General features: G+C 45.8%; 1 protein-coding gene across 6 annotated transcripts in view; it reads left to right on the plus strand.

Moving 5' to 3' along the window:
- The window catches only part of PRDM10 (PR/SET domain 10), a 40,816-nt gene extending 14,191 nt beyond the window's left edge, over positions 1-26,625 (plus strand). For 4 of the 6 annotated variants that reach the window (XM_034069497.1, XM_034069496.1, XM_034069499.1 and 1 more), the window contains exons 5-23: positions 665-784; positions 2,057-2,264; positions 2,628-2,869; positions 3,866-4,069; positions 5,961-6,033; positions 6,687-6,804; positions 7,611-7,740; positions 10,243-10,470; positions 15,280-15,627; positions 17,254-17,409; positions 18,139-18,318; positions 19,013-19,123; positions 20,196-20,396; positions 21,374-21,517; positions 22,435-22,605; positions 23,819-23,959; positions 24,343-24,511; positions 25,098-25,210; positions 25,768-26,625. In XM_034069497.1, coding sequence (XP_033925388.1) covers positions 665-784; positions 2,057-2,264; positions 2,628-2,869; positions 3,866-4,069; positions 5,961-6,033; positions 6,687-6,804; positions 7,611-7,740; positions 10,243-10,470; positions 15,280-15,627; positions 17,254-17,409; positions 18,139-18,318; positions 19,013-19,123; positions 20,196-20,396; positions 21,374-21,517; positions 22,435-22,605; positions 23,819-23,959; positions 24,343-24,511; positions 25,098-25,210; positions 25,768-26,004 — 3,294 coding nt within the window. In that variant the 3' untranslated portion in view covers positions 26,005-26,625. The remainder of the gene's footprint in view (positions 1-664; positions 785-2,056; positions 2,265-2,627; positions 2,870-3,865; positions 4,070-5,960; positions 6,034-6,686; positions 6,805-7,610; positions 7,741-10,242; positions 10,471-15,279; positions 15,628-17,253; positions 17,410-18,138; positions 18,319-19,012; positions 19,124-20,195; positions 20,397-21,373; positions 21,518-22,434; positions 22,606-23,818; positions 23,960-24,342; positions 24,512-25,097; positions 25,211-25,767) is intronic. The other 2 variants (XM_034069500.1, XM_034069501.1) reach the window with 2 other exon arrangements.
- Positions 26,626-27,511: the final 886 nt, after the last annotated feature.

Consider the following 27,511-nt stretch of genomic DNA (forward strand, 5'->3'; position numbering starts at 1 on the left):
TAAGCAGGAAACAAAAGTCAGGAAGGGTGATTCTTAGGATCTTAATTCTGCTTTGTTCTATAGCAGAATGAATGGGAATACTGTGGGAATATGCATTATTGTTGTGTAGTAACAAAACTGAGGATGGGAACAACCAAAAATGTCCAGTGACCAGATAATGCAAGGAAAAGGGTCGTTGTTGGAATACTCTTGGCTACTTGATCTTCCAATGGGGTCAATAGACCACTTTGTTTTTAGAATGGTTTGCTAAAGAAAGGTGCAAAGAGGAGATGCTGCTTTTTCCTTCTTTACCTTTTCCCTTAAAACAAAAGAAGGTAAATTTAGACATAGAAGAGAAAAAGACCTCAAGTCCCTGGTTTAACCAAGAGCTAAAGAGCTTCTCACGTCTTGCCTTAGCGCAGTTTGAACCCAGGCTGAGTAGGACCTTCATCTAAAGCCAGACGTGGGAGATGGGCAGTTCCGAAGTTGCAGAATCTAGAGTGAGTTTTGAAGCTTTTCCCTTGGTCCCCAGATCTGCAGGTTTTGTCCAAGTCCATCATCTCTACTTACTAAAGAAAACAATGACAATGCTGCAGTTTTTGACCTAGTGTAGGACCCCAGGGAGCTTTGCATGCAGGGCATGATGGAAATGCTGCAGTGCTAAACTGAGTGCCTATGATTTTAGGTAACTGTGCTCTTGCCTGCTGCTGCTCAGAGCATGAATCCCACCAACCTGTCCGTGCTCGGCAGCGTTGCTGAATCCCCCCAGCAAATGGCACTGGAACAGGGTCCTCAAGCAGATAGAGTAAGTTGCCAGGCACCCTTTTCTTCTCAATGTACACCAATGTCATTGCTCCATTGTCTCAGGTGATGGAACGTGTCTGTGATCCGGGAGGAGATGGGAGAAGGATGGAGCACAAATTGGTGCTGTCTTTCAGCATGTGTGTGCAGTTCCTGCAGGAGAGCAGCCTTCCAGTATCTGAAGGGGGCTACAGGGATGCTGGAGAGGGACTCTTCATCAGGGACTGTAGTGGCAGGGCAAGGGATTATGATGGGTTTAAACTGAAAGAGGGGAAGTTCAGGTTGGATCTAAGGCAGAAGCTCTTCCCTGTGAGGGTGCTGAGGCGCTGGCACAGGGTGCCCAGAGAAGCTGTGGCTGCCCCATCCCTGGCAGTGCTCAAGGCCAGGTTGGACACAGGGGCTTGGAGCAGCTGCTCCAGTGGAACGGGTCCCTGCCCATGGCAGGGGTTGGAACTGGATGAGCTTAAGGTCCTTTCCAACCCAAACCAGTTCATGTTCCTATGTATTTAAACCTGTTCTACAGATTGTTCTGCCTTGGGCAGCCTCCTTAAAATACTCTTCTCAGCTTTGAAAGGTGTAATGCTGACAGTCACACAGGACCAACATCCATCTTTGCCAGTCTTTGAGGCAGCTTTGCTGTGTAGTATTGCTTGTTCTGTACCTGAGGAACCTGTGTGGGTGATAGAACATTCTGTGCAGTGCACTTCAATTAGTTTTGTCTCTTTTTGTAGGGGAGGAAAGGGATAAACTTTAAGGTGAGGGAAAGAATACAGTGCCCTCAACTGTCCACTGTGTCCCCAAGTTTATATCTAGACTCCATGTATCTCATCCCTTATGATCTCTCCATGTGTGCTCTGGGGGGTTGATTTTGGTTGATTGTATGGTAGAAAAGACCATGTGCTGAAGTGCAGGATTCTCACTTGCACAAAAGAAGCTAAATTACAGCTTTATGCTCTAGATAATTGCCACAGAGCCTGGACTTGGTTTCTGTGAGGGTCCAGAGCTCTGATTTCAGTTTCTTCTCCTGAGTAGGCAGCTCTTTACAGGGTAGAACCAGGTAGTGAGTGACCCAGAGCTGTCCTGAGTGATGCTGTGGGTAGCCGCAATGCAAAACATCCCTCAGCAATCATTTATCATGTCACTTCACTTTCCCTTGTCCTTCTTTCCATTACCAAAGGAAGCAGAAAGGGTTAAAGTAGCAAGAGCCTTCATTGCTTGTCTTTGTGAGTTTTCCTTCATGATTCAGTTGTGATAGTTTGTGCATTCCCTCCTCCAGGCATCGTTACCGGTGCATAACCAGGTGTTACCTCCTATGGAGGCAGTGGATGGGTCTGACCCTTTAGCACCTCTGCAGAATCAAATGGGAAGGATAGAAACAAAAGAGGAAGATGATGACGATGAAGATGAGGATGAAGAGGGGGAAGACACTGACATGGATGAATGGGATCCAGATCCACCTCGACCCTTTGATCCCAATGATTTGTGTAAGCATTGGAAGTATCGTGTAGTGTGTTAGTTGCCCTCCTCTTATTTCTTTTTCCTCTGTCTAGTAAAAAACATTCAGATTTTAGCAGTAATAAGTAAATTCCTTGATACCCAGAGATGTAGGCTCAAATGGGGCTGCTTTACTGCAAAAACAAGGTTGTGTCTCAGGTGGAGCCTCTGAGCTGCTTTCTTCTTCCTTTTGGAGGCAGCTGCCCTCTCTAATGCTTTAAGATGTGGACAGAGTATTGGAATACCTGATCCCACTGCTGAGCTGAAGATGTTTAAACCAAGATGAGGCTGTGCCTTCTGAGCTGAGTGAGTGTCTGCCTGACAGTCGTGTCCTCTCTGACTTTGTGCTGCAGGGTGTGAAGAGTGTAATAACGCGCATCCTTCTGTGTGTCCAAAACACGGACCATTGCACCCCATCCCAAACAGGCCTGTGCTGACCAGGGCAAGAGCCAGCCTTCCCTTGGTGCTCTACATAGACAGGTTTTTGGGAGGTGTGTTCTCCAAAAGGAGGATCCCCAAACGCACACAGTTTGGACCTGTGGAAGGACCCCTGGTTAGACAAACGGAACTCAAAGACTGCTATATCCATCTGAAGGTAAGGCCGTGTGTGCACGAGGGGAGAAGAGGGATCAGTTTGTGCTTAAGCTTTAGTTAGCATGAATTTGCCAGTCTGCCTTGATGAGTTACTTCACTAGAGATGTTGTTCTGATACTTCTGTCTCTGAGTGTGACTTGGAAATACCCAGACAGGCTTGAAATCTATTGTTATTCAGGGAGACACAATAATGATGGTGAATATTCTGGCAGTATGGTGTTACGGTGTATAGATGTGTAACATGGAATGCTGTGAAGCAGCATCTGGGCATAAAACTAGCCCCATCTGAGGATGTTTTGCAGCCATTCTTTGGTGTCGTGCTGTAACTGAAGTTAAAAAGTACTTCTTATTCCCCTTTCCCTCCTCTCCCCCACAAAATGTAGGGGAGGGGAGAGATTTTTAACCCCTTCTTCATGCCAAGCTGTTGGAGTGAGGTCTAATGGACTTGGCTGACTTTTATCCAGTTATTTACTGGTTTGATTGTGGAAATCGCTTCTTTATCTGCTAGAGATGAAGACTGCAATCTTAGGAGCTCTGCTGTCTGATGGTCAGTGCCTGCCAGGCAAGTTGTGACCACAGGCAGACCCAGCCAGTATTGAGCTACAGCAGCACGGCTTCCAGCTTGAGTCAGGAAAGCTAAGAAGTGGATCTGTCAGTTAGAAACATTGGACAGCTGATGCCATATAACCTGCTAAAAAAGAGCTTTTCATGCCTCATTTACAGCCACATGTCAAGTACTATGGCTGATGGTTTTAATGAATGATTCTTGCCCTTGAAAGCTGTGGAAGGGGCCATTGTGTCTCCCTAGCTAAATCTCTGCCTGTCTTTTAAGTGTTTTTCTAAATGCAGCCTGTTTCTGAATCACTGTTAGCAGAGAGAAGGAAAATCAATGATGCCTTCATTGCTTTCCTAATGTAATAGCTGTATGGGCAGCTCAAAATCCTTCTGAACATGCTGCCAGGCAGTTACAGCCACATGTAATTGGCTTTTGCTACAGGTTTCTCTTGAGAAGGGGGACAGAAAAGACAGAGATTTGCAAGAGGACCTGTGGTTTGAACTTTCTAGCGAGGCACTTTGTAACTGGATGATGTTTGTGCGTCCAGCTCAAAACCATTTGGAGCAGAACCTGGTTGCGTATCAATATGGCCATCATATTTACTACACCACCATTAAAAACGTGGAGCCCAAGCAGGAACTCAAGGTATGGCATTCCTCATGGTTTGGGGCTCATTTTGCTACTGATGAAATTGAATCTTCAAGGTTGCTGTGTAATAAATGCATTTCCGAGTGCCAGTAATGGTTCTGTCCATAGCTTTAGGGCTTTTTTCTCTCATCAAGCACATGAATTGAACATCACTGAGGTCAGTGAGTAGTTAGCCAGTGACTTGTGGGTTTGACATAAGCTTTGGCTCAGGTATGAAATGTGGAAGTCTGAGATCAGTATGCACATGATTGGTTTGTCACTCATCCTTTTACACTGCAACTGTTTTGCTGATGCAGTCTAAGTTTATTGCAGCAGTCTTATTCTTTTGAGCTCTGCATGCCCTTTCCAGTTAGCCCTGGGTGCCCTTGACTTGTTTCCTGGTGCTTTAAGTGCCTGTGGTCTCTCGTTTTCCTTGGCTTTCCTGGAGCTTTGGAAACTTTGCATGTGGAAAATGATAAAGGATATTGTGACTTCCCTGTGAGTTACTTTCTATTCCCTCTACAATGTGTTACTGTGAGTTCCAAGCAGCGTGGCTGGTTCAGATGACCTTCGTCTTCAGCATCATGTGGGGAACTGGGGGTAACCAAAACACTTGGATATCAGGAAATGGCTTTTTCTTCCTCAAATCTTTTCTGGCACATTATTCTCAGCGATGTAACAAAACCCTGGATTCTAACCAGGCCAAAAGCCTCCTTACATGCTTCTTGTTCTTAAGAGTAAGGTTCCTTTTGGTTTCTCTGGCATCAGTCCTTAATTTGTTTAAGCTGAATCACTAGAAACCTTGTTAATCCATTTGAAGTGTATCCAAACATCATTTTCTCAAGTTTTTAAATCAATTGGAAATCAGACTTTAATGAAATGTGCACAGACCTGCATCCAGCAGCAGCATTTTTCTTCCTTTATGTGTTAAGAACTGTCTTTTAGGGTAAAATTGGTTCGAGAATTGAAAGTGAATGATCCAGGCTCTGTAATGTGTTCTCCCCATGTAGGGCTATAATTTATATCCAAAGATGAGGAGGACCAGTTAAAGTTGAGAACTTGTGTATTGCATGACAGGTCTAGGAGCTCCGAGGCTTTCTTCTTACCCAACTAATAAGATTCCTGCCAAGTAACACCTTTATTGGAGTTAGAAATGCCACTGACTGCTGCTATATGGCCTTCTACAAGTTTAAACTTGCCCAGATTTTTCATGCTGAGAATCTGTTCATGCCTTCTGGCAGAAATCTCTTCTGAAACGGGGCCTTTTTAATCAAACAGCAAGATAAAGGGTGCAAGAAATGTCAGCTAAAAGTGAGCATCTGATTTTTTAGGCTCTAATAAAGTTTGTCTCTCTGGTTCTCCCTGCTGAAAGCTTCCGAAACCCCTTGTATACTGAAGGTGGGTCCATCTTGGCAGACCTTTGTTTTGGGGAGCAGGACCATCTTGCTCCAATCCTTCAGAGCTTCAGGCACATTTGAAATGAGTCTCTGGGGATGGTGCTGCCTGTTTTCTATGGAGAGAAAGCAGGAAAGAAATGGATATTATTTTCCTATTACCCTTGTTCCACCAAGGACCAGCACTTGGGTGACACCCATCCTTTTCAATCATACACTTGGATCTGAAGAGATTAATCTTATCTCCTTTAGAGCTTCTGGTAGCCGTGTGTGAGATGAACATTTATATTAGGAGGCTGTACTTTAAATGGATATGCCTTCTGAGCAAAGCTCTTTTGTTCCTCACTGGGAACACTCTCATCTCAACAGGCTTCATTATTGAGGATGAAAGGAGTGATAAGAGTTAGTGGTTGAGGCAAGTGAAGTAAATGCATTGCTTAAAACTCCCTTTCAAATGGATTGCCTCTAGTTCTGGTTCCATCTGAGCATTCTGTTACCCTCTCTTCCTGCTGCAGGTGTGGTATGCTGCCTCTTATGCAGAGTTTGTGAACCAGAAGATCCACGACATATCTGAGGAGGAAAGGAAGGGTAACTTGGGCTCTTCTCTTGGGTTTGGTTGTGTGACAGTGTTTGGGTGTTGTACTTCTCTGTTTCAAGTATACAGCTTGTCTAGTGCTCCCACAGTTCTGCTAGGTTAAGAGAACTTAAACCAGGTCTTGATAGTATTATTGGGGCTTATTTCTTCTAGCTCTTCTCATGTTATTACTGCAATAACTTAACCTTTTGCCTCAGTTTCTGGGGAGCATTAGGTTGCTGTTGGAAAGAGCTATGTTTCTGTGCTTGGTGCTTAAATGTTGAGTCTCTCATAACCTGATGTGCTGCTGCTTTAGATTGAGAGCTTCTCTTGACCTCCCCATACATATGCCAGAGACCCAATCCTGTAGGTGCTTTTCCATGCAAAGGTAAACTTCAGAATCTCCCTGAATTTTAAGCGGTGCTTATAGTCCATGTGAACTGTCCCCAGTAACCTTTTTATCTCTCTATGATGAGCTGTGGTCATGCCACAGTGCAGAGGGGATAAAAGCAAAGCTAAAGGGACTAGTGCTGTGGATACTGTGCAGTTTGTCTCACCTTCAGGGGAGAAGTATGGCTTAGGGAGAAGAGAAACTCCAACCAACCAGATGAAGCATTTCATGGGTGGTGGCTGAGATGCTGGTCCTGACCTTTCCCTTTGAACACAGTTCTCAGAGAGCAAGAGAAGAACTGGCCCTGTTACGAGTGCAATCGGCGCTTCATGAGCTCAGAGCAGCTCCAGCAGCACCTCAACTCCCACGACGAGAAGCTGGACTTCTTCAGCAGGTACTGAAAGCTCTGCCTCCCTATCACTCTGGTCTGTCCCCACACTGGGGTTTTGTCCTAGAGCTCTTGCTGCCCAACCTGGGTGCCTGTGGGAGAGCAGCTCAGCACCAGAAGGGAAGAACATGGCACCAGGAAGCTGATTGCTGTGAGAGACTTCGCAATAGAATCAGCTTAAGGGAAATAAACACCCCATTGAAACTGGTGACGTGATTTTGGTTTGCTTTTGGGTTGTTTTGGCAGTGACTGAAAAACCTGCAGTATTTCAGTACCACAGTATTGTAATACATATGCTTCTTGGATGTGTGCAGCTACAGAGCTTGGAGAACAAGGCTTGTAGTGCTTTGCCTCCTCATGGGGCTGGAAACATAATTTGCCCTGACCTATTCAAAGCTAAATCTACAAGCATCCATCAGAGAACAGTAGATATTGGTGCCTTCCTTTTCCTGAAACTTAGCAAGTGGCTTCATTTTGGGCTGGTTTGGGTTTTGTTTGACATAGAAAATAGTTCCCTTTCATTTGCTGCCTGACATCAATGGCTGCATGTCTTTTGAAGGGAGGGATGTTACAGCTTCAGGTTTTAAATTGGTTTCCTTGTATTCCATCTTTCCAGCACACTGGAAGTAGGAGAGTTGCCACAACACAGGACTTGCTAGAAGCCAATAATCCTTTTGGTCACACAGTTAATGAAATCAGTTGTATGTTCTGGCTACTGAGTTGAATGATGCTGAGAGACAATGTGTACAATGAGTGGAGACTCCAAATCCAGCCTGTTTTGTCTCTAACCTGGAGCTCTGTGTGTTCTGCAGAGCCAGAGGCCGAGGTCGTGGCCGAGGGAAGAGGAGGTTTGGACCAGGCAGACGCCCCGGGCGCCCTCCCAAATTCATGCGTATGGAAGTAACCAGTGAAAATGGGGAGAAGTGTGAAGAAGGGACACAGGTATATTTTAGGGGGTGGAAAGGAGGAAAAACTCATCACATAGGATGTAAGCTTGGGTATCAGTGCAAACTGGGGGTGTGCTTGGGACTTACACCCAAGTAATTCTTGTTCTTCTGGCTGTGATTTTCTGCTTCCCTTCTATAACAACTGTAAAATCACTCACGTTTCTCCAGCAACTTTGAGCACTAAGCACATAGCACTGAGGTGGGTTATTGCAGCGCTTGAGCAGCATCACAAAAGTAATTTAGGCAGTAAAAGTGTAATGGGAATTTAGGTTTGTATTAGCCCTTTCTGGAGCGTGAGGTCGGAGCCTGCTTTTAGAGCTGTTGCTGGTAGAATTAAATCAGTTTGAGCTATGATTCTTCACGATGTTTGAATAGGAACAGAAGAGCCTCCTACAGGCGTGCTTCCTGCAAGGATTTCCTTTGCCTGTGGCTGTTGGTTTTATTCTATAGGGACCTAGTATGATGCATTTAAGTCAAATGCCCAGTTCTTGCTGACCATGCTTAGGTTACCACCAAGAGCTTTGCTGAAAGGTGTCAGAAGGGCTCAGTGGCTCTGTTTTATGACTCAGCTGAAAGCTGCTATCTGAGAGGTAATTTTCCTCTGGCATCTTACTGGTTCATGGTTCAGTGCTGACTCAGAGGGAGGAATATCTCCATTGCCTGTGAATGCCTGCTGCTCATCTGAGGCTGCAGCATTGCCCTAAATGCTGCATTACGTGCAGGCAGTTGGGAGATCACCCTCCCTGCAATCTGACATGACACAAGCCAGCTCCAGTTAGACAAGTAAGCATAATGCTGATCCCAAACTCTTAACTACAGAGACACAGGGTGCAGTCCTATGCTAATGTGTCTGAATGGCCTCTGGACCAGCAGTGCCTCATGCCCTGCCAGCTTGGAGCCTGGCCCAGAGCTCATATGTGTCTGTACTCCAGTGGGGCTATGGTTGTATCCCAAGCCTTGGAGGTTGGTCTGTCTCATAAGCACTAGGCACAAGTTCATCTGCCTGACAGCTTGGGACTCGGGATGCTAGGAGCACAGTTTAGGGTCAGTAACTATGGGAACTAGCCCCCTAGAGCAGGACTAGACATTTGACTGGTGTATTGCTCTAAGTGTCTCATAGCTGGTAAGCATTTGTGGTTTACAACAGCTCTACTCCTTCTAGCACATCCCTGTTTTTCTGCTTTTCCACATCTGTGTTTGTGCTTTGGCAGTACCAAAGTATGATGTACTTCTGGTGCTCCCTCTCCTGGCTTGGGCTTTTAAGTTGCCTTAGTTTGCATTAAGTGCTGTCAAGTAAGGATCCATGTTGGATTGTTTTTCTTGTAATACAAGAGAATTCCATCGCAGAGGAGTTACTGGAACTTCTACAGAAAGAATGTAGACTTTTGGCATATGCTTCCTGCTCCCAACACCCTGCCTTTTCTTTGATGCTAATGTGGAAGGGGAGGCAAACTGCTTTGTGTGATAAATGATGCATACAGCTGGGTAGATGGGAGCGTGCAGAGCTTGGAAACTGGATGGCAAAAGGCACAGTGCACAGTATAATCAGCCTGTTTGTCACTCTGCAGCACTCCAGCTTGCTTGTTAGAAAGGAGAAGACAATACATAACAATACATGATAATGTTTCAAAGTGATAACAATGAGACACAAATTCTCTGCTTTCCCTGGTCTCTGCTTGTGGTTTTGGTTGTTTTCTCATGGGTCATCTTTGGTTAAAGCAGTCATGAGTCATGAGCAGAACTTCTTTGGCTCTTAACAGCTGGGTTACTTTGATTGTCTGTGTCCAGTCAAACAATTTGGTGGCCAGGATGTTGTCCTTGACATCAGAAGGAGACGGAGCTGTTGGAGCAAGGCCAGAGGAGGCCGCAAGGATGCTCAGGGGCTGGATCAGCTCCTGTATGGAGCCAGGCTGAGAACACTGGGGCTGTTCAGCCTGGAGAAGCTGAGTGGGGACCTCAGAGCAGCTTCCAGTGTCTGAAGGGGGCTACAAGGATGCTGGAGAGGGATCTTCATCAGGAACTGTAGTGACAGGACAAGGGGTGATGGGTTCAGACTGAAACAGGGGAAGTTCAGGATGGATCTGTGAGGGTGCTGTGAGGGTGCTGAGGCCCTGGCCCAGGGTGCCCAGAGAAGTGGAGAATGCTCCATTCCTGGCAGTGTTCAAGGCCACGTTGTGCCTTGGGTGCCATGCTCTAATGTGAGGCATCCCTGCCCATGAACAGGATGATGTTAAGGTCCTTTCCAACCCAAACCAGTCCATGAAGAGTCACCAACCTGCAGCACTGCTTCCCTGGCGCTCTGGATGTTGTTGCTGTAGGTGGAGGTGATGTGCTGCAAGCATCAGCAGAACACAGTAGGAACATGTTAGTGTAGAAACATTTGGTTTCTAGCTTGTGATGAGCATGTAGTAGAGATGTTGCTGCCTGCTGAGTGTTATCGAAGCCTCTTTCAGTGGGTGGGGGGAATAATCACTGGTTGTATGATTTGCGATTTCAGGACTTGCTGCATTTTTCCAGCAAGGGGCAGTTTGATGAGGCCGGACAAGCCACACTCAACGGGTTGGAGCAGCAGGAGCAGACCCCAGTGCCACCAGAGCCACAGTCTGCACTGGAGCAGCAGTCCGAAAACCACCCGCTACAAATGCAGGCGCAGCACATTGAGAGCCCGGTGCCCACGCAGAGCACCATGACAGCAGATGACATGAGGCGAGCAAAGCGTATCAGGGTAAGCAAAGAGGACAGCAGATGACATCTTCTCTCTCCCTCTCCATTTGCTGCCATGTGGAGAGCCCTGGACCTGCTTGCCAGGACCCAGCTGGTCTTTCTCCCACTGTTGTATCCGTATCCAAATCCCCAGTAAAGCATCTCGCTCCTTTCAGCCTCCCTGCACTGAGAGGAAGGCAAATCTCATGTAAAGAACTAGTCTGTCATGAGATGCTGCTGAGAACAGGTCACCAATTGGAGCTGATTCAATTCCAGCACAGGAATTCTTTCACAGAAACACAGTCCATCCAAGCTGGCAAGCAGGAGTGCTTCAAACAGCCAGTTGAATCATGGTACTGTGGCACAGGCTTGCTCACAGCACCATCTGTGCCCCTCACAGCTCTTCTCTTGCGAAGAGTTGCCAAAGAGGAACCACGACCTCAGTTTAGATTCATTTTGGTGGTGATAGTTAGTGAAAAAAGCCTTTCCTGGGGTCAAAAACCTGCCTGTCTTTAAGCTAAAACCTGTGCTAGGAGATGTCTGTACTGACAGCAAACGCTTGCAGCCCAAGCTCTGTGTCAGCTGGGTGAGCTGTTTTATCCTCTGCTGTGTGTGGGAGGGAAACGATTCAAGCAAATAATCCTTCAAGCCATGTAAGTGTGAGATTGGCTTATTTAGCCTCCAATCTTTCTCTTTCTCTTCCATGTGTAAAATTTTGATTACAGAAGGCAGCAGCTGCAATTGGGGTAAGAATCCATTTGAGGGGATGAGGAAGGATGGGAAAAGAGGAACTTTTCCATCTAGGAAGATGTTGAGGGAAATTTTGCTCTCAGTTTATAGCAGTATATATGAGATCAGTGGTGGTGTTACCCCATAAATGCAGTGGAATATCTTAAAGGAAGAATTTGCCTGAGGCACATGAAGACTGCAGAGTTTGTAACCATATCAGATGCACTCTCTGAGTGACAAGTTTCTATCAGTCATTTGACTTTGGTATGTTAAAAGCTTGGGGGGTTTTACTGAATGTATTGAAGGGTGGATAATGGAGCATGAAGACAGATGCTGAGTGTTTTGACAGGGAACAGTGTGGGTATTTACTGCTTACAAGAGGCCACAGCTTCCTCAGGAGAAGGGATTAGGAAGTGTTGCCTGTTTCCCTGCATTTTTGAACCTAAGATGTGAACTTGAGATCTTCTGGGACAGTAAATGTGGGGAAAAAAGGGACAGAACTTCTGAAGTTCTTTTGTCTTGTGGCTTAGCTTTTGTTCCCTGGGAATTCACCACAAGTGGGTGACAGCTCAGAGGAGTGCAGTGGTGGTTTAGTCCTCAGTGACATGTTTCTGTGTCCAAATCTCCCTAACTTCCCCTACAGCAGAGTCCTGGAGATGCTTCAGGGCAGGGGCAGAATGGCAGATGGATGGTTGTGTAGCACCTTTCCCTATTGCATCAGGCTATGAGCAATGAGAACTTGAGAGAAAAGGAAACTAGCAAGTGCAAAAGCACAGCCTGTGAGCACTCATTCAGTCCCGCTATTCCCAGCACCTCCTTTCCATAACATGCACTTAAATACTGCAAACAAGCAAACATACGAGTTTAAGATGTGTATATACCATTTGCTTCCAAAGGACAGGTAGGAAGTCTTGACCTGGAGACCTGTGTAGCTCTAGTTCTTCCTCATTACTCATCTAGGGTTTAATTCTCAAAACCAGTAATTCTTTGTGAACTGCTCCAGCTTTCTAAGCTTTGAGGCAGTGATGCTCAGGGTGCTTTCATTCTAGCTGGAAGCACTGATCTCTATGCCCCAGGGTTCCAGTCCTGATAGGATCAGTTCACTTTCAGCCTCTGCTTTAGAGTGGAGTCTCCTTGGAGATCAGACTGCCTTAAATCTGGTAGTGATGCCATCAGTATGGAAAAGATACACCCACCCTTCAAGATACTCCTTGTAGCAAATGAGAGGAAGATTTTGGTCTGCAGCCAAAAGAAATACTTGGTTTTAATTCAGTTCTGGGCAGTGTCCAGAGTGTCAATGTGCAGACCCCAAGCACGGGCAGGGATAGAGATGTGGTTTGGAAAGCACAAATCATGTGCTGAAAGAAATGCAACCAGTTGTATAATAAAGAGTACAAACAGTAAGCTGAGGTTAAAAGAAGTCCCTACTCCTTAACTTTTCCTCTCTTGTAATCCTCGCCCTGTTGTCATCCTGCCTTAGTTATTCCCTTCTGCTAAAAGCATTTCATTCTCACCGTGGCTCTGCAGTCTGCATCACATCACTGTTAGTGAGCTCTGAGAAAACACCCTCAAGATGATCTGTGGGTTTTATCATTGCCCTTTAACTCCCCTCAGGCATTTACTGCTACAGGGTAAACCTGGAGGATCTGCTTAGTGTTTCCTAAGGCAAGAACCTCAAAGGAGTAATGCCTAAGTAAAGAGTTAACTCCAGCTACAAGAGCTGGCCCTCGTGGTGACCTGCAGAAGTGAAGGCTTCTGGTTTCAAGTCCATTGCATAACATAACTATTTTTCTCTCCCTCAATGCTGCCTGCTCAGCTGGAGCTGCAGGTAGGTTTGGTTTGGGTTTTTGCTGTATCTAATGGAATGGTACATAACAACATCATCCTCCGTGTTGTTTTGTCCAGCCTCTGTTTAGTGTTTCCTTATTGACCTCCACATTGTAAATTGTCACGTTTGTTCTTCTTCGAGCAGCCAATGTCCAGAGCTAAGTGTTAACTGAATAACAATTTGCATTCTTCTAGTTCTTTCCATACTAATTCATTGCAAGTTTAAGGTGAACATTATAGGTGTAAACTGCTGGATGAAATACTATAATAACCACCTTACTTTGGGAGGATCTGTCTGTGCACTTGTTTGCACTGGATCAGTGTTACCAGCTGATGAGACAACACTTAGTTCTTTTTCTGTTCTTTGTAATAGCTGCTAGCTTATTTAACCAAAAGGCAGTAAAACATTTCACCCTCCTGGAGCCTCTGAGATAGCAATGGGACTATGTTGATTTACATGGTATAGAAGTCTTAACCAGTCAGATCCTGGTACCTTACCAGTGATCAGATAGCGAAGTATGGTAATAGTGGAGCTAAGAACTTGAAGTGCATCTCTTGAACTATTTGGTTTCTTAGCATATCCCTCTAGTTAAGGGGAAAAGTACCTATTTCTGAATCCAAGCAACACATGAATTTTCACCCAGCACCTGCCTGTCTTCCTCACTCATGGTGTGACTTAAGCAGATCTATCTATTTCCCATTATTCTCGCTTCTCCCCTGGTAAAATGGAGAACGAAGATGATGACAATTCAGCAACAAACCCAGTTGCTGTCATCTTCCTCTTTCTGGAATGAAAGTATAGGTTTCCCTCTGCAGTTCAGATGGTGCAAAGGATCATTCAGGTTCCCTAATATAATCCCTAGCACAGCACTTCACAGTATTCCCAAGCTGTTCTCTCGTTCCAGCAGACTTGCTCCTGACTTTACTTTCTCCATGTCAGCTGTTGGCACACACTTAAGAGACACAGCACATGTCAGGCCAGACATTGTTACAAGAGGAGGAGAAAGGAAACAGGGAAATCTGTGTGCAGATTTCTGGCACATGTCTCTTGAAGTGTGTAGCGTTGACTGTATTCAAACACAGGTGCCAGGGATGTTCTAGTGCTATTTCTCTGAACTATCATCATGTAGGCTCTGTGTGTGACATCTGAAAAGGGAAGACAGCAGTAAAAGATGAGGTATAGATCTCAGTTTGGAGAAGAGCAGATATTCCTTAGACTTCTTGCAGTGTGCTTTCAGTACACTATTGGTGATATTTCATGCATGCAGAGGTAGGATGGACTTCCAACTTGGCAACATACAAACCCTCATCCAATACTGAAATGCAGGTGCAAGCCACACTTGCTTGTTTCTACAGGCAGCATGTCCAGCAGCATCTGTTCCTCCAGCAGACAGTGCTGGTATTGGGACTCTGTAACACTCATCTGAAGGGGAGAAAAGGAAGAGATAACAATCATGGAATGATACAGGAAAGGTAGCCCTAAGGAAAGCACACACCAAAGCAAAGCAGGGGCTAAAAAGACAAATTGTGTGCAGTTGGAGTGGAAAAAACCAGAGAAGAGCAGCCCAGAACATTAAGATGAATATTCACATAAAGCCCATCATGCTCCATTCACCATATTCTTCTTGTTTCTTGCACTACCAGGAAAAGCAATTTCAAGTTGGACTGTGTATAATCAACTGTCTTTTGAGTAGACAACAGAATCTATCAGCGCTCCTCTTGATTTAGCACTTTTGTTTGTCTTTCATCTCTCTTCTTCATTTTCAAGCTCTAGCATATGATGGATGCTAAACAGCAAAGACAGGCAAATTGCTCACAAGTTCTTAGCCATTGCTGGGAAACCTGCCATTCTGCCCCTGCTGGAATCGTTTCAGACTCTGTTCTTTTTGATGGTAACAGAAAGCTTTAGGCTAGCATCTCTTGACTGTGTGTTCCACCAGAAGCTCTCCAGGCAATGCTAAACCACTGCTGCACATCTCTGTGGCGATCATGGGTGCAGAGGCTGATTTTTAGGGGCCAGGTGTGTACCAGGAAAATGCCATGCTAAAGGCAAAACAAATGGGCAGCAAACAGAGACTGGAGAGGAAACTCCTGCTTTGTGTGTTCCTAATGGTGTGGAACTGCAGGTTTATCCCTGAAGTTCTGCCTATTACAGCCTTCGCTTATGTGAAATGGGGACAGTGTAACATGAAAGTATTTTGGTTTTGAAGTATATTTAACCTTGAAAATGGATGTGGAATCTATAGATAATAATAACAGGCTCTGTTTCCTGCAGAATGCAGCTCTTCAGCACCTCTTCATCCGGAAATCCTTTCGCCCCTTCAAATGCCTCCAGTGTGGGAAGGCCTTCAGGGAGAAGGACAAACTGGATCAGCACCTCCGCTTCCACGGGCGGGAGGGGAACTGCCCTCTGACTTGTGACATCTGCAACAAGGGCTTCATCAACAGTGGGGCTCTCGAGAGCCACATGAAGTTCCACATGGACCAGAAAACATACTCCTGCATCTTCTGTCCTGAGTCCTTTGACCGCCTGGATCTGCTCAAAGACCACGTGGCCATCCATGTCAGCGATGGCTATTTCACCTGCCCTACCTGCAAGAAACGCTTTCCAGACTTCATCCAGGTGAGATGCCTTCCAGGTTGGAAGCACTGCCTTCCAGGTCTCTTGTAAGCCCTCTGTTTGTGAGCTTTGCAGTGCTGTTCTTGGGTCATGCTGCATGTCAGTTCATTCTCACAAGGTAAAGGGGTCCATCTCAGTTGGAAATTGAAAAGGAAGTGATCAAGCATTGCTAGATGCTGTCTTATGCCCCTGAAGTGCTCTTTCTGCTGCATGATAGTACCTCAGTCTGGCACTGCACTGCAGGAAGAGTTGTTCCTTGTTCTCCAAAGGTTCCAGAGGTCCTGACTACCTTCAATCAGTGCAGATCTTTGGCACAAAAAGGAATCGTCTTTCTGCATGTGCTTCAATATCCCTTGTCCTCTGTCATTCAGACTCTGAAGCAAAATAAATGATGGTATTAAGTCTTTAATCCCTTGCCTGTTTCTGTCAGGATAATTCACTTGAATCCTTGCAGAAACACCAGAACAGATCAGGATATTCTGCTTCCTGCCTTCTCCCTTGGCTTCAGGTGGGGAGCTTATTCTTCTTCCCTGCATTCTGCTTGGGAAAGAGGTTACACTGCAGTAGTGAGTAATGGAACGACTTCATGCAGTGTGCAGAGCCACTGCAGAAGATGCTTAATAGAATTCCAGGATGCTGTTTTGATGTTCAGGAAGGAAGAACCGAGTGGTACCATGCACACATTCGTTACCTTTCCTAGGGACGTAGAGGTTGAGAAATTTTGCTGAGCTGCCTGATTTAAATAGAAATCCAGTTTAAATCAGTAGAAGCTGATAGACTATCCAATAGGTTAGAGAGGAAGGGATGCAGAAGTCATTTACTAACCTAACTCCATCCTGGCAAACCCCCTTTCTTTTCTGTAATGGTTGAACAAAGAAAAGGGATGATTCAGAGCTGCTGTTCTGCAGCCTAATGCCCCATGAACTTCCCTCTGGAACTCACCAAGCCAGAAGGACATCCCATGGCTTTTTGTTTCCAGAAATTCAGGTCTATTTTGGAGATTAAACCTTGTTTTTCAGCTGGTGCTATGTGAATCATGAAGTCTAGTCACCACATACTGCTGCCTACTTGAATACTTTGATGTGGAACAAATACCAAGTTGTTCCACTTCAGATAAGTACTAGGAGACAGCAAAGATCAGGGATCCACATATTGAGTAGTGGTTGGATTTGAAATGTCAAACCTCATTAGTTACTTTATTGGAGGTGGGGAAACCCCAAAACACTGGATGGGTCAGGAACAGACCCAAAGTACACCAAAGGAATTGGTGCTTGTGTTTAGATTTCTTATAAATGAAGATAAGGAACCTCAGATAAATGCTGTAACTCGAGGATGATGCAGTAAAACTAGTACATGGTGGTCTTTGGCCACCTATTAAGTGTCTGACTGTACAATAGCTTTGAGAATCAGTCTTTAGGAAATGAAATTGTCCATCCAGATGCATAATACAAATGTTTTGGCTTTATGGAAACAATTGCCAAGGGATCAACTGTTCCAGTAAAGCACTTTATAAACCAAAGCAGATGGGAGAACTGTTAAAACCTTCTTCCTTCGTGCTGAGTTCCCTGCACTGTTTTACCCCATACTCCTCTCTTCTGAATGAATTCCCTTTACCCTCTGCCGCTGCAGGTGAAGAAGCACGTCCGCAGCTTCCACTCAGAGAAGATCTACCAGTGTACAGAGTGTGACAAAGCCTTCTGCCGCCCCGACAAGCTGCGCCTGCACATGCTGCGCCACTCGGACCGCAAGGACTTCCTGTGCTCCACGTGTGGCAAGCAGTTCAAGGTAAAGGGGTCCTCACTGGGTTATTCCTGATGCAGGTGGAGGAGCACCATTCTTTGCCCTTCTCCAAGCAGATGAGTTCGTGTTCTCCAAGGTGGATGGAATGATCCCGTGGAAGTTGCATGTGCTGCTTTGTGTCATATGGGAGTGACAACAGTGATTTCTGATGGGCAAGGGGCAGAATTCACCCTAGCATAGGCATCTCACCTGTCAAATCTGACTTCTAATAATATACTAGGAAAGGGCACTTCCATCTGCTCACGAAGAACTGGGTCATTATGCAGCTCAGTTGCAGGTGCTTGGGGTATATTGCTTAGTTTAGTTAAGAAAAGCTCTTGCTGATATTAGGAAACCTCTTGCTGAAACCAGGAATAACATTCCTGGCCAAGATGCCTGTGTCTGTGGCATCCATCTTGTCAGCACAGGACATCCAGATGCCTTTCCAGATCCCACCAGAACACATGGAGCAGACTGTGAGCCAGGAAGACTGTGGTGGCAGCAGCCTGCTCCTTGTCGCTTGGGTTCTTATGGGATACTGAAGGGCTGGATGCTTTGGGGTGAAGAAGCACTTTCTAGACAGCACCTTTCTCTAGAAAGGGTGGACTGCATCCAGGCAGTAGGTTCAGCACTATGGTAGGATGTGAGCCCAAGAGACATATCTGAGCAACTTGCACTGTGGCTCTTGTAGCAGTAGCAGTGCTGATGCTTTCCTGCCTGATTGCTCTTTCCCAGAGGAAGGACAAACTGCGAGAGCACATGCAGAGGATGCACAACCCAGAGAGGGAGGCCAAGAAAGCAGATCGGATCAGCCGCTCCAAGACCTTCAAGCCTCGGATTGCTTCCACTGACTACGAGAGCTTCATGTTCAAGTGCAGACTCTGCATGATGGGCTTCCGCCGCAGGGGCATGTTGGTGAGCGCTCCAGCTTCCCCAGTTTGATTCGTAGTTAAGGAATGGAGATGGAATTTCGATGGTTGGAACATAAGGATGCTGTGAAACTGGGTGAACTTCATAGCTAAGATGATACATCTTGTTTTAAAGCTGTGTGTCTTCATGTGTGCCTTTGCTGTGTGCTTGGTTGTCACTATCCCATTTCAACACTAAGTAATGCTGGCTGATATGTATTTAACAGAACATGAGATGAATCTATCACCTGGTTCAGCTGTACTGCCTCAGTTTTCCTGTCTTGCTATGTTTTGCTTCTTCCCCTTCTTGAGGAGCCCCTCCTGGCCATGTCCTCTAACTGCCACTATGTAAAGGGTGTTATGCAGCAGGAGAGCTTATTTGCAAGTATTTCATGAGGGTTGTAATTTTGGCTAGCAAAGGCCTGCCTGGATAGAGACCTTTTACATTCCTTCTGCTGCAAGAGCTCTGGCAAGCTGGTCTACCCCTTCCCATCTTCATTTGATTAGAGGAACTGTGAGTGAGATCTAGCAAGACCTTCAGCAGCAGACTGAATGCACAAGAACCCTTGCAGCAATAAATGCTTCTGTGCTGCTGGCTCCCATCACTCCAGTTTTGGGCTGGCTGTTATCCATGTTGAGGAGAAGCAGCAATTCCTTCCAGCTGTAATACTCTCTTTTTCTCTGTGCCTCTTCCTCTTAAGGTGAATCATTTATCAAAGAGACATCCAGACATGAAAATAGAAGAGGTGCCAGAGCTCACGTTGCCCATCATCAAACCCAACAGAGATTACTTCTGTCAGTACTGTGATAAGGTATGTAAGGAAGACACCCATAGGAAGATAATTCAGTCCTAGACCTGTATGCAACCAATTTGTCTCTGCATAGAAACATCTGGCAGGGTTTAGAGCTAGCTTTTGGGGTGCTTGCCAGCAACATTCCTGCAGTATCGTCCAACAAATGAATTAAGATGAAATGCACTTAAGCCAAGGCAGCTGAATGCTAATTGAAAACTGCAGTTCCTTCCCCTGTCTTTGGAGCTGGAAAACTTAATACCACGATCCAGCCAGCAGCCACTCACCCTTAGACCTGCCTAACTTTCTGCTACCCAGGACTAAGTAGTAAATCTGTCTGTTAATTACTGAACACTCATTCCTTTTGGTTTCTGCATCAGTTCTAAAAGTGAGCCTCTAACCCCTTTTATTTTAAGCTGCTTAGTCACATGCCAGTCATTCCCAGTGTTCAGTGAAGCCTGAAGCTGCTCCTGCACTGCTTTTGGGTTCCTGCTCTTATTCCCTGGCCTTTGCTTTTTATGCATGTGGGCCTTTGTCAGGGAGCATATTTTGACTGTCATCATTCTTTCATGATGCCTCCTTCCTTTTGTTTAAGGGGAAATGAAACCCAGATAGTTTTAAATAGTATTATAGACTATTCATTTGTCAATGTGCCTAAAAAGAGTATGTGGATCAATAAGGGCTGTTCAAACAATGTGATGCTTGGTGTGAGAATGGAGGCATCAACCCTCATGACAGACTAACACTGGACAAATTACAGCTTTGGTGGTCAGTGGCTTCTCTGACATTTGACCTTCAGGTATGGGGCAAAAAGGGTTTTCCTCTTTGATGTCCTGCTTTGATGTTTTGGTGAGGCATATGACGTAGTCTCCAATGGCTTCTGCATGCTACACAAGACAGAGTTGCTTCTATGGGTTGATTAAACACTGGAAGGTAAATGTATATTCCTGCATTATGTTGTAATTGTTTGGGGCTTGAACTAAATGTAGTATCTAAAGCAACATGCAGACCTTCCAGATGAGGATAACTGGTAGCTATTTTCTCTACAGACATCAGGGGTGCACCATTTTCACTCCAGATCTTTACCCTGCAGGTGTACAAGAGTGCCAGTAAGCGCAAAGCACACATCCTGAAGAACCATCCTGGTGCTGAGCTACCTCCAAGCATCCGGAAGCTGCGTCCTGCAGGCCCAGGAGAGCCGGATCCCATGCTGAGCACCCACACGCAGCTCACAGGCACCATTGCCACCCCTCCAGTCTGCTGTCCTCACTGTTCCAAGCAGTACAGCAGCAAGGTATGAGGGCTGTTATATAGCTGAGTGTAAAAACCAGCTCTTTTCACTGTGGTATCTGTCAGTCCACAAGCAAAGCTGTTTCATTCTGAGTCAGAGTGCTGGTTTCATGCTGCCTGCTGACAAGGCAGGCACAGCCTGGTTGTTTTATGGCAAAATAGTTCCCTAAATAGAGGGAATGAACTGGAAAGAACATATGGTAATGTTACCAGAATACAGTTACAAAGGGAAAGGCTTGGAAATTCCTCCCTGATAGTTACAGAGGAGAGGAGTAGGGGAACAAAATGCAGAAAAGGTGACAAGGTCCCCGAAATATTTGGCTGTATAAAGCTGTGATATCTGGGGCATCATTTCAGCATCAGATAGCTCTAAGGACCAACAACTCTTGTGAGACCATATGTGGAGTATCGCTTTGAGCTCTGCGGCCCCCAGCACAAGAGGAACACAGAGCTGTTGGAGCGAGGCCAGAGGAGGCCATGGAGATGCTGTGAGGGCTGGAGCAGCTCTGCTCTGGAGCCAGGCTGAGAGAGCTGGGCTGGGGCAGCCTGGACAAGAGAAGGGGAGACCTGAGAGCAGCTCAAGTGCCTAAAGGGGCTGTAGGAAACCTGGAGAGGGGCTTGGGACAAGGGATGCAGGGACAGGACAAGGGGAATGGCTTGAACCTGCCCGAGGGGAGATTGGGGTGAGCTCTTAGGCAGAAGCTGTTCCCTGTGAGGGTGCTGAGGCGCTGGCACAGGGTGCCCAGAGCAGCTGTGTCTGCCCCATCCCTGGCAGTGCTGAAGGCCAGGTTGGACACAGGGGCTTGGAGCAGCTGCTCCAGTGGAAAGGGTCCCTTGCCCATGGAACTGGATGAGCTTTAAGATCCTTTCCAACCCAAACCATTCCATGATTGTATGAACTTTGTGATGCTGTTTTCCGTCAGTTGACCTGAAGCAGACTTACTGACTGTTTTCCTCATGCTCTCTTGCATCTCTCTGCAGACCAAGATGGTCCAGCACATCCGCAAGAAGCACCCAGAGTTTGCTCAGCTCCCGAACACGATCCACGCGCCTCTGGCGACGGCTGTCATCAGCTCCACTCCTGCTGTTCTAACCACTGACAGCACTACTGGCGAGACTGTTGTGGTAAGCACTTGGAACACATTAAATGAGGCCAACAGAGGGAAACAAACAGCCCGAAGCCCTCTGGTCTTAGTGTTTATTTGACACACACCACTTGAAAGAGTGGCTTCTGTTTAGTAGTGACTGGAGCAAACTGTGCAGAGGAGACAGGATCTCTATAGTCACAGAATCCCAGATTGGTTTGGGTTGGAAGGGACATTAAAGATCATCCAGTTCATGCCCCTGCCATGGGCAGGGACACTTTTGGACAGTGCAGTACTGGTTGATGCATACCTCCAGTAGCTGAGCTCTTTACTGTTAATACATCAGCTGCTATGGAGGTGAAAGCTGGGGCTAGAAAAATCAGCTTTGTGTTCATTAGTAGTGCTGGGATGCTGCATAGCTTTAAAAGTCCTATTGATCACAACTTAAAACTTCTTATTTGAAGACTGTAAGTGGCTAAAAGACTGTTCTGCTTTAAAATGTGTAGATTCAATCAGGATGCTGGTGGCTTCATAAACCTGAGGGTGCCAAGTGCCACACTTAGGCAATACAGTTAAGAAAAGTCTCACCCTGGTAGGTGAGGAGGGAAGGTGGAGTATGTCCAAGAAGCATTTTTGTGACTTGAAAACTAAGTCAGCTCTTGACAAATGCAGGATTTTTGTTGTCTAATAGTGTAGTATTAAGTCAGAAGATTAATTATTTAATTGTTATTGCATAAATTAGTCCTCAAAGGTCCTGACCATCACATTTAGACCAGTTCTAGTGGATAATCCCTGATGACTGCTTATGACCCCATCCTCTGTACACATTAAGCTCTTCTAATCAATGTCTAGGCCCAATGGTGTGATGAAAAGAACTAGAGCCCTGTGGAAGTACTCAGTCCAGTTGACAATATGATGTCAACTGATGCTGATCTGTATCTCTCTCTGCCTCCTCAGACAACAGACTTGCTGACCCAGGCAATGACAGAGATATCCCAGACCCTCACCACGGACTACCGGACTCCCCAGGGAGATTACCAGCGGATCCAGTACATCCCAGTGTCTCAACCCACAACTGGCTTGCAGCAGCCTCAGCACATACAGCTGCAGGTTGTGCAAGTGGCCCAGGTGAGTAGCCTGGTGGGGGATTTGATGTGCTTTTGACTCCCTCCATATCAAGCCCTTTGCATTCTTGGGGCTGGAGCACTTGGAATTTTGTTAAGGAGTAGTTACAAAGAGTGGTGAATACTTCTTCATAGATAAACTGGTTGATCAGAGGGTTGCCATTGTATGCATTGTGCATAAATCCTGCTGGGCTTGGTCTGCTTGCCGGACACTAAGCACTGCTTCAGTTTAGTTGTGCCTATCTGGGCAGCTTTGCTCAAGTCTGCTCGAGGAAGGTTTTCCAGCACCTGGGAAAGTGGGTCAGTGGGTGACCCAGTTTTGCAGTTGAAGCCTAATTTGTTCTTCCTTGTTCTCAGTCAGCCAGAGCCAAAGTGTGGAAGTACAGAGAGCTGCTGGCTTTTCCCCTTTGTGTCCCCTGGTAGAATATCTATTTTCTGTGCTTCCTGCAAATAAAACCAAAGTGTAACTGGAGCAACTGAGCTGAGGAACCTAACTTAGGGAGCTGTAATGAATGGGCATAGCCTTCAAGTCTGGTATCCACTGGGTGAAGCTGAAAGTACCACGTGCTTGTATCTGAGTCTGCAATTGCCTGTTCTGTCTGGCCCCTCATTACAAGTAAAGCTATGAATTTGGTTAATAAAGACTAAATAATGGCCTGGCCCCAGTTAATATTGACAATGGCTGTTGTAATGATACGAGAGCATGAATACTGATTGCTAGTATTAATTTTATCAAGATCTTAGACCTGTAATTAAATTACACCAATTGGTATCATTAGCAGGTGTTGCTCCAAAAAACTTTTAATGAGTAAGTCTGTGAGCACTTGTCTTGATACAGAGTGGTATCAAAAACCAGTTCTGGATATGCAGATCTTGAGGATGTTTCTATTTTATAGACTATAAATATATTTTGTATAAAGAAGCTTACAAAGAATGATGGTTGTGGTTTTCAGACCCTTTGGTTGCCAGCTTCTATGCTCTTAGCACATCCTTTTCAATGGGGTGACTTAAGATGTAACCAATCTCAGTGCTATTACATCTGTTAAATGTATTTCTCGATCTCCCAGTAGCAAGGAGAGGGGAAACAGTGGCTTGAACAGGAGTGCTCCATGGTCTCATGAAGTCTCATAGCTCACTGTTGCAGAGCTTGTGTCACAGAAGAGGTTTACAGGACTGCTGCTTTGCTATTATGTTTGTTATCTCCATTTTCCTCCCAGGCTACCTCACCTCACCAGTCCCAGCACTCCACAGTGGACGTTGGGCAGCTTCACGACCCCCAGACCTACACCCAGCATGCTATCCAGGTGCAGCACATCCAGGTCACAGAGCCTTCGGCAGCACCGCAGTCATCAGCACAGGTAGTGCAACTTCAGCATAGCCAATTGAAAGATGTAAATGGAAAGTGGCATTCCTCAAATACTTGAAGCTCTCAATGCTTTGGGTGGTTCAGTTTTTGTCCTGACTACACAGGCTGGAGAGGGCCCAGAGGATGATCCAAGGACTGGGAAGCTGTGTGAGGAAAGGTTGAGGGAACTGAGCTTGTTCAGCCTGGAGAAAGAAGGCTGCAGGGAGACCTTATCACCATGTTGTTCTATTTAAAGGGTGGCTAGAGAGGAGAGGAGACTCCCTTCTTACAAGGAGTCACATAGGATATGCTATAGAACCTGCCACCATGTTTTCCCTTACTAGAACAAGATATATGTGTAACTTACTACACTGAGAATGCTTTTACCTTTCCTAGGTTGGGGCTCAGCCTTTGAGTCCCTCCTCACAACAATCTCAGCAGGAGCTCAGCCCCTCACAGATGCAGACAGCTACATCGACACCAACCCAAACCCTCCAGCAGCAGCAGGGATCTTCAGTCCAGCACACGTATCTTCCCAGCACATGGAACTCGTTTCGGAGCTATTGTAAGTGGCAGCAGCAGCTCCCACTAGGAATCTGACTAACATATGGGACTAAGATGTGCTCCATTCCTCCAGCTACCAAATGGGGTAGTATTTTCAGAGCTCATTGAGACTTGTGATTAATATTTATACACATCTAAGGAGAGAAATAGTTTCAGACAAATGAAAATGGTTGTAGTAGCAGTTGTACTGTAGGTCCACGGTGACCTGGTGTGTGATTTGAGCAGGCAGACTGGGCTCCTTTATTCCAGGGATGTTGTATTCAGCAAGACTGCATGCGTTGGGTAGGGACTAGTTCAAATTTGGATGAAATTGAGGATATGATGAAACTATTCCATGCAGCTCTGGGTGGTAATACAGTGATTTAGGTGAGAACAGGATATGTTGTCTATGAATGAATTGCCAAACCTGCAGCTCATGTTAGCTGGCACTAAACCTCTTGAGGTCTGTCTACAAGGCTTTACAGTACCTGAACTGCTGTTTAACAGCCACTGTTTCAGGATTGATGTGCTACTGATGTAAGACATAATCCTTCAAGGTGGCTTTTAAATTTGACTGAAGGTCTTGATTCTCCAATTTCCATTTTCAGCATCTGAGATCCAGATGATGACCATTCCCCAAGGCCAGTATGTGATCACAGAGACTGCTGTGGGTACACCAGTCACCACTGTGAACACGGGGCAAGTGAAAGCAGTTACTCAGGTAAGAAGAACCATCATGGCCTTTTTGGGTTTTCCTAATCCAGACTCATGTATCAGGCTTTAAGCATACAGTTTGAATGGTATAAAGATGCCAAAGTGAATACTGGGGCACACAGAGTAGAGAATAATTTTGCCAGCTTTCTGTTACCTTGTAGGATTACAGACTAAGAGTCACTGCTGTCTTACCTTGCAAGCAATCTAGCATGAGGAGGCAGGTGATTGTTCTGTATAATACTGGAAATGCAACTTGTAGAGCATATGGAGAACAAAGAACTTTGAGAGAGTAGTATTAAGAATGGCTATTATAACTTCTAATGACAGGTTGATTGTGTCATTAGCTTAACCATTGATAAGTTAACCAAATACAAAGTAGCCCAATGTACTTGAAAACAGAGGACAAGTGTTAGGTTGTTCTTGGATACATTTAAATGAAATAAAACTTAATTTCCAAGTTCATACCAAAATGTTTCCAGCACAGCAACAGGAAAGCTACAGACGATTAGAACAGGGAACTCAGACAAAGTGCAATGATGATGATTTTCCATATTCCCCATGCAGACTCACTATGTGATATCTGAAGGTCAGCCTGATCTGGAAGCCAAACAAAACTCTTCGCTCCCCAGTGAGGTCCAGGTCGGTGTTTCCCAGCCCCCAGTCCCCACGGATACGTTGGAATCCCAACCAAGCACTCAGCAGCCCACCACCCAGTACATCATCACTACAACCACCAACGGGAGCGGCGGCAGCGAGGTGCACATCTCTAAACCCAGAACTTTCTCAGCAGAACATGAATGAAGAAGCCTTGTGGTGTCACTTGCTTGTACTTGTCACCTCCCCCCGAGCCCAGGTCTATGGGTTTGCTGGGGTTAAATATGGTTTAAAGTATATGCTCACTTCAACTAAAATCTTGGAGCTCTTGTTATGCTTTAAGAGGGTTCAAGTCCCTGGTGACCATGAAGAAGTACCCTCAAAATCCTTCTGGGTTGTTACTTTATGCAGCTATTAACAAAAAGGACAAGAGGAGAAGTAAAACTTCTGCTTGCTCTGGACTTGAGTTTTGGCATGTCTGCTGACCCTTACTTTTCCTTTTTGGAAGTGTTTCCAGTAAACAACTTGTTACTTCAATTGTATGGGGACAAAGCTTCCCTAATGGAAGGCTAACTGGCTGATGATGTATGTATGTTTTTACTAGGAGCTGTTAAAGAGGAGGCCATCATGTAAATAGCCAGAATAGGGCAGAATGGCTTCCAATGTCCTTGTTTCAGCAGCCAGGGTGAAAGGGAACATAATCTGCTCCATGCGAGCAGACTGCCTGGAGAGCAAGAGCAGCAGCAGCCAAGTGTCCATGTGAGGGGATGGATGTAACAATGAAGCTGTGAAGATGTGTCCAAGCAGTCCATTAAATTATTATTCTCATTTTTCCAGCCCTCAAGAACTGTTTACATGCTGCTTGCCCTGCCCTGCCCTAGTTTACCACCTTCCAGAAGAAGGAAAAGTGCAGTCTTAAACCCGTGTTGTTTGGATGGAGATTGTAGCAGCACATAGGGGTAGTACAGAGCCACTGTTATCTCTTTTCCCCTTCCAGTATTTGCAGGGAAAATCACCTTTTTGCCCACTAAAACAGACAAACAGGGTTCAGCTTAGCCTATGTAGCAGCTTCTGCTGTAAGCTAAAGGTAGTTGTGCCAGGAGAACATGAGGGTGCAGGGTAGTTATCTCTGTTGTCACCATTTTTCCCCTTGAAGACTGGATGGAGAGTTGGTTACCGGTCAGTCTCACCTCTGTGCCTGGTAAAATCTGGGAGCATTCTCCTGGCAGGCATGCTAAGGCACATGTAAAACAACCAGGTGCTTGGTGACAGCCAGCAGGGCTTCACTAGGGGGAAATCCTGCCTGACCAATCTGGTGGCTTTCTATGTTGGGGCTACAGAAATGATGGACAGGGATGGAGCAGTTGATGTCACCAACCTGGACTTGTGCAAAGTGTTTGACACTGTCCCACATGACATCCTTGTCTCTAAATTGGAGAGACATCAATTTGATAGGTGGAGCACTTGGTGGATAAAGAACTGTCTGGATGGACGCACATAGAGTTGTGGTCAATGGCTCCATGTCCATCTGGAGACCAGTAACGAGTGGTGTCCCTCAGGGATCGGTGTTGGGACTGGTCTTGTTCAACATCTTTGTCGGTGCCATGGACAATGGGATTGAGTGTGCCCTCAGCAAGTTTGCCAATGACACCAAGCTGTGTGGTTCTGTTGATACGTTAGAGGGAAGGAATGCCATCCAGAGGGACCTTGACAC

The sequence above is a fragment of the Melopsittacus undulatus genome, chromosome 15 (assembly GCF_012275295.1).
Source record: "Melopsittacus undulatus isolate bMelUnd1 chromosome 15, bMelUnd1.mat.Z, whole genome shotgun sequence".
Classification (NCBI taxonomy): Eukaryota; Metazoa; Chordata; class Aves; order Psittaciformes; family Psittaculidae; genus Melopsittacus; species Melopsittacus undulatus.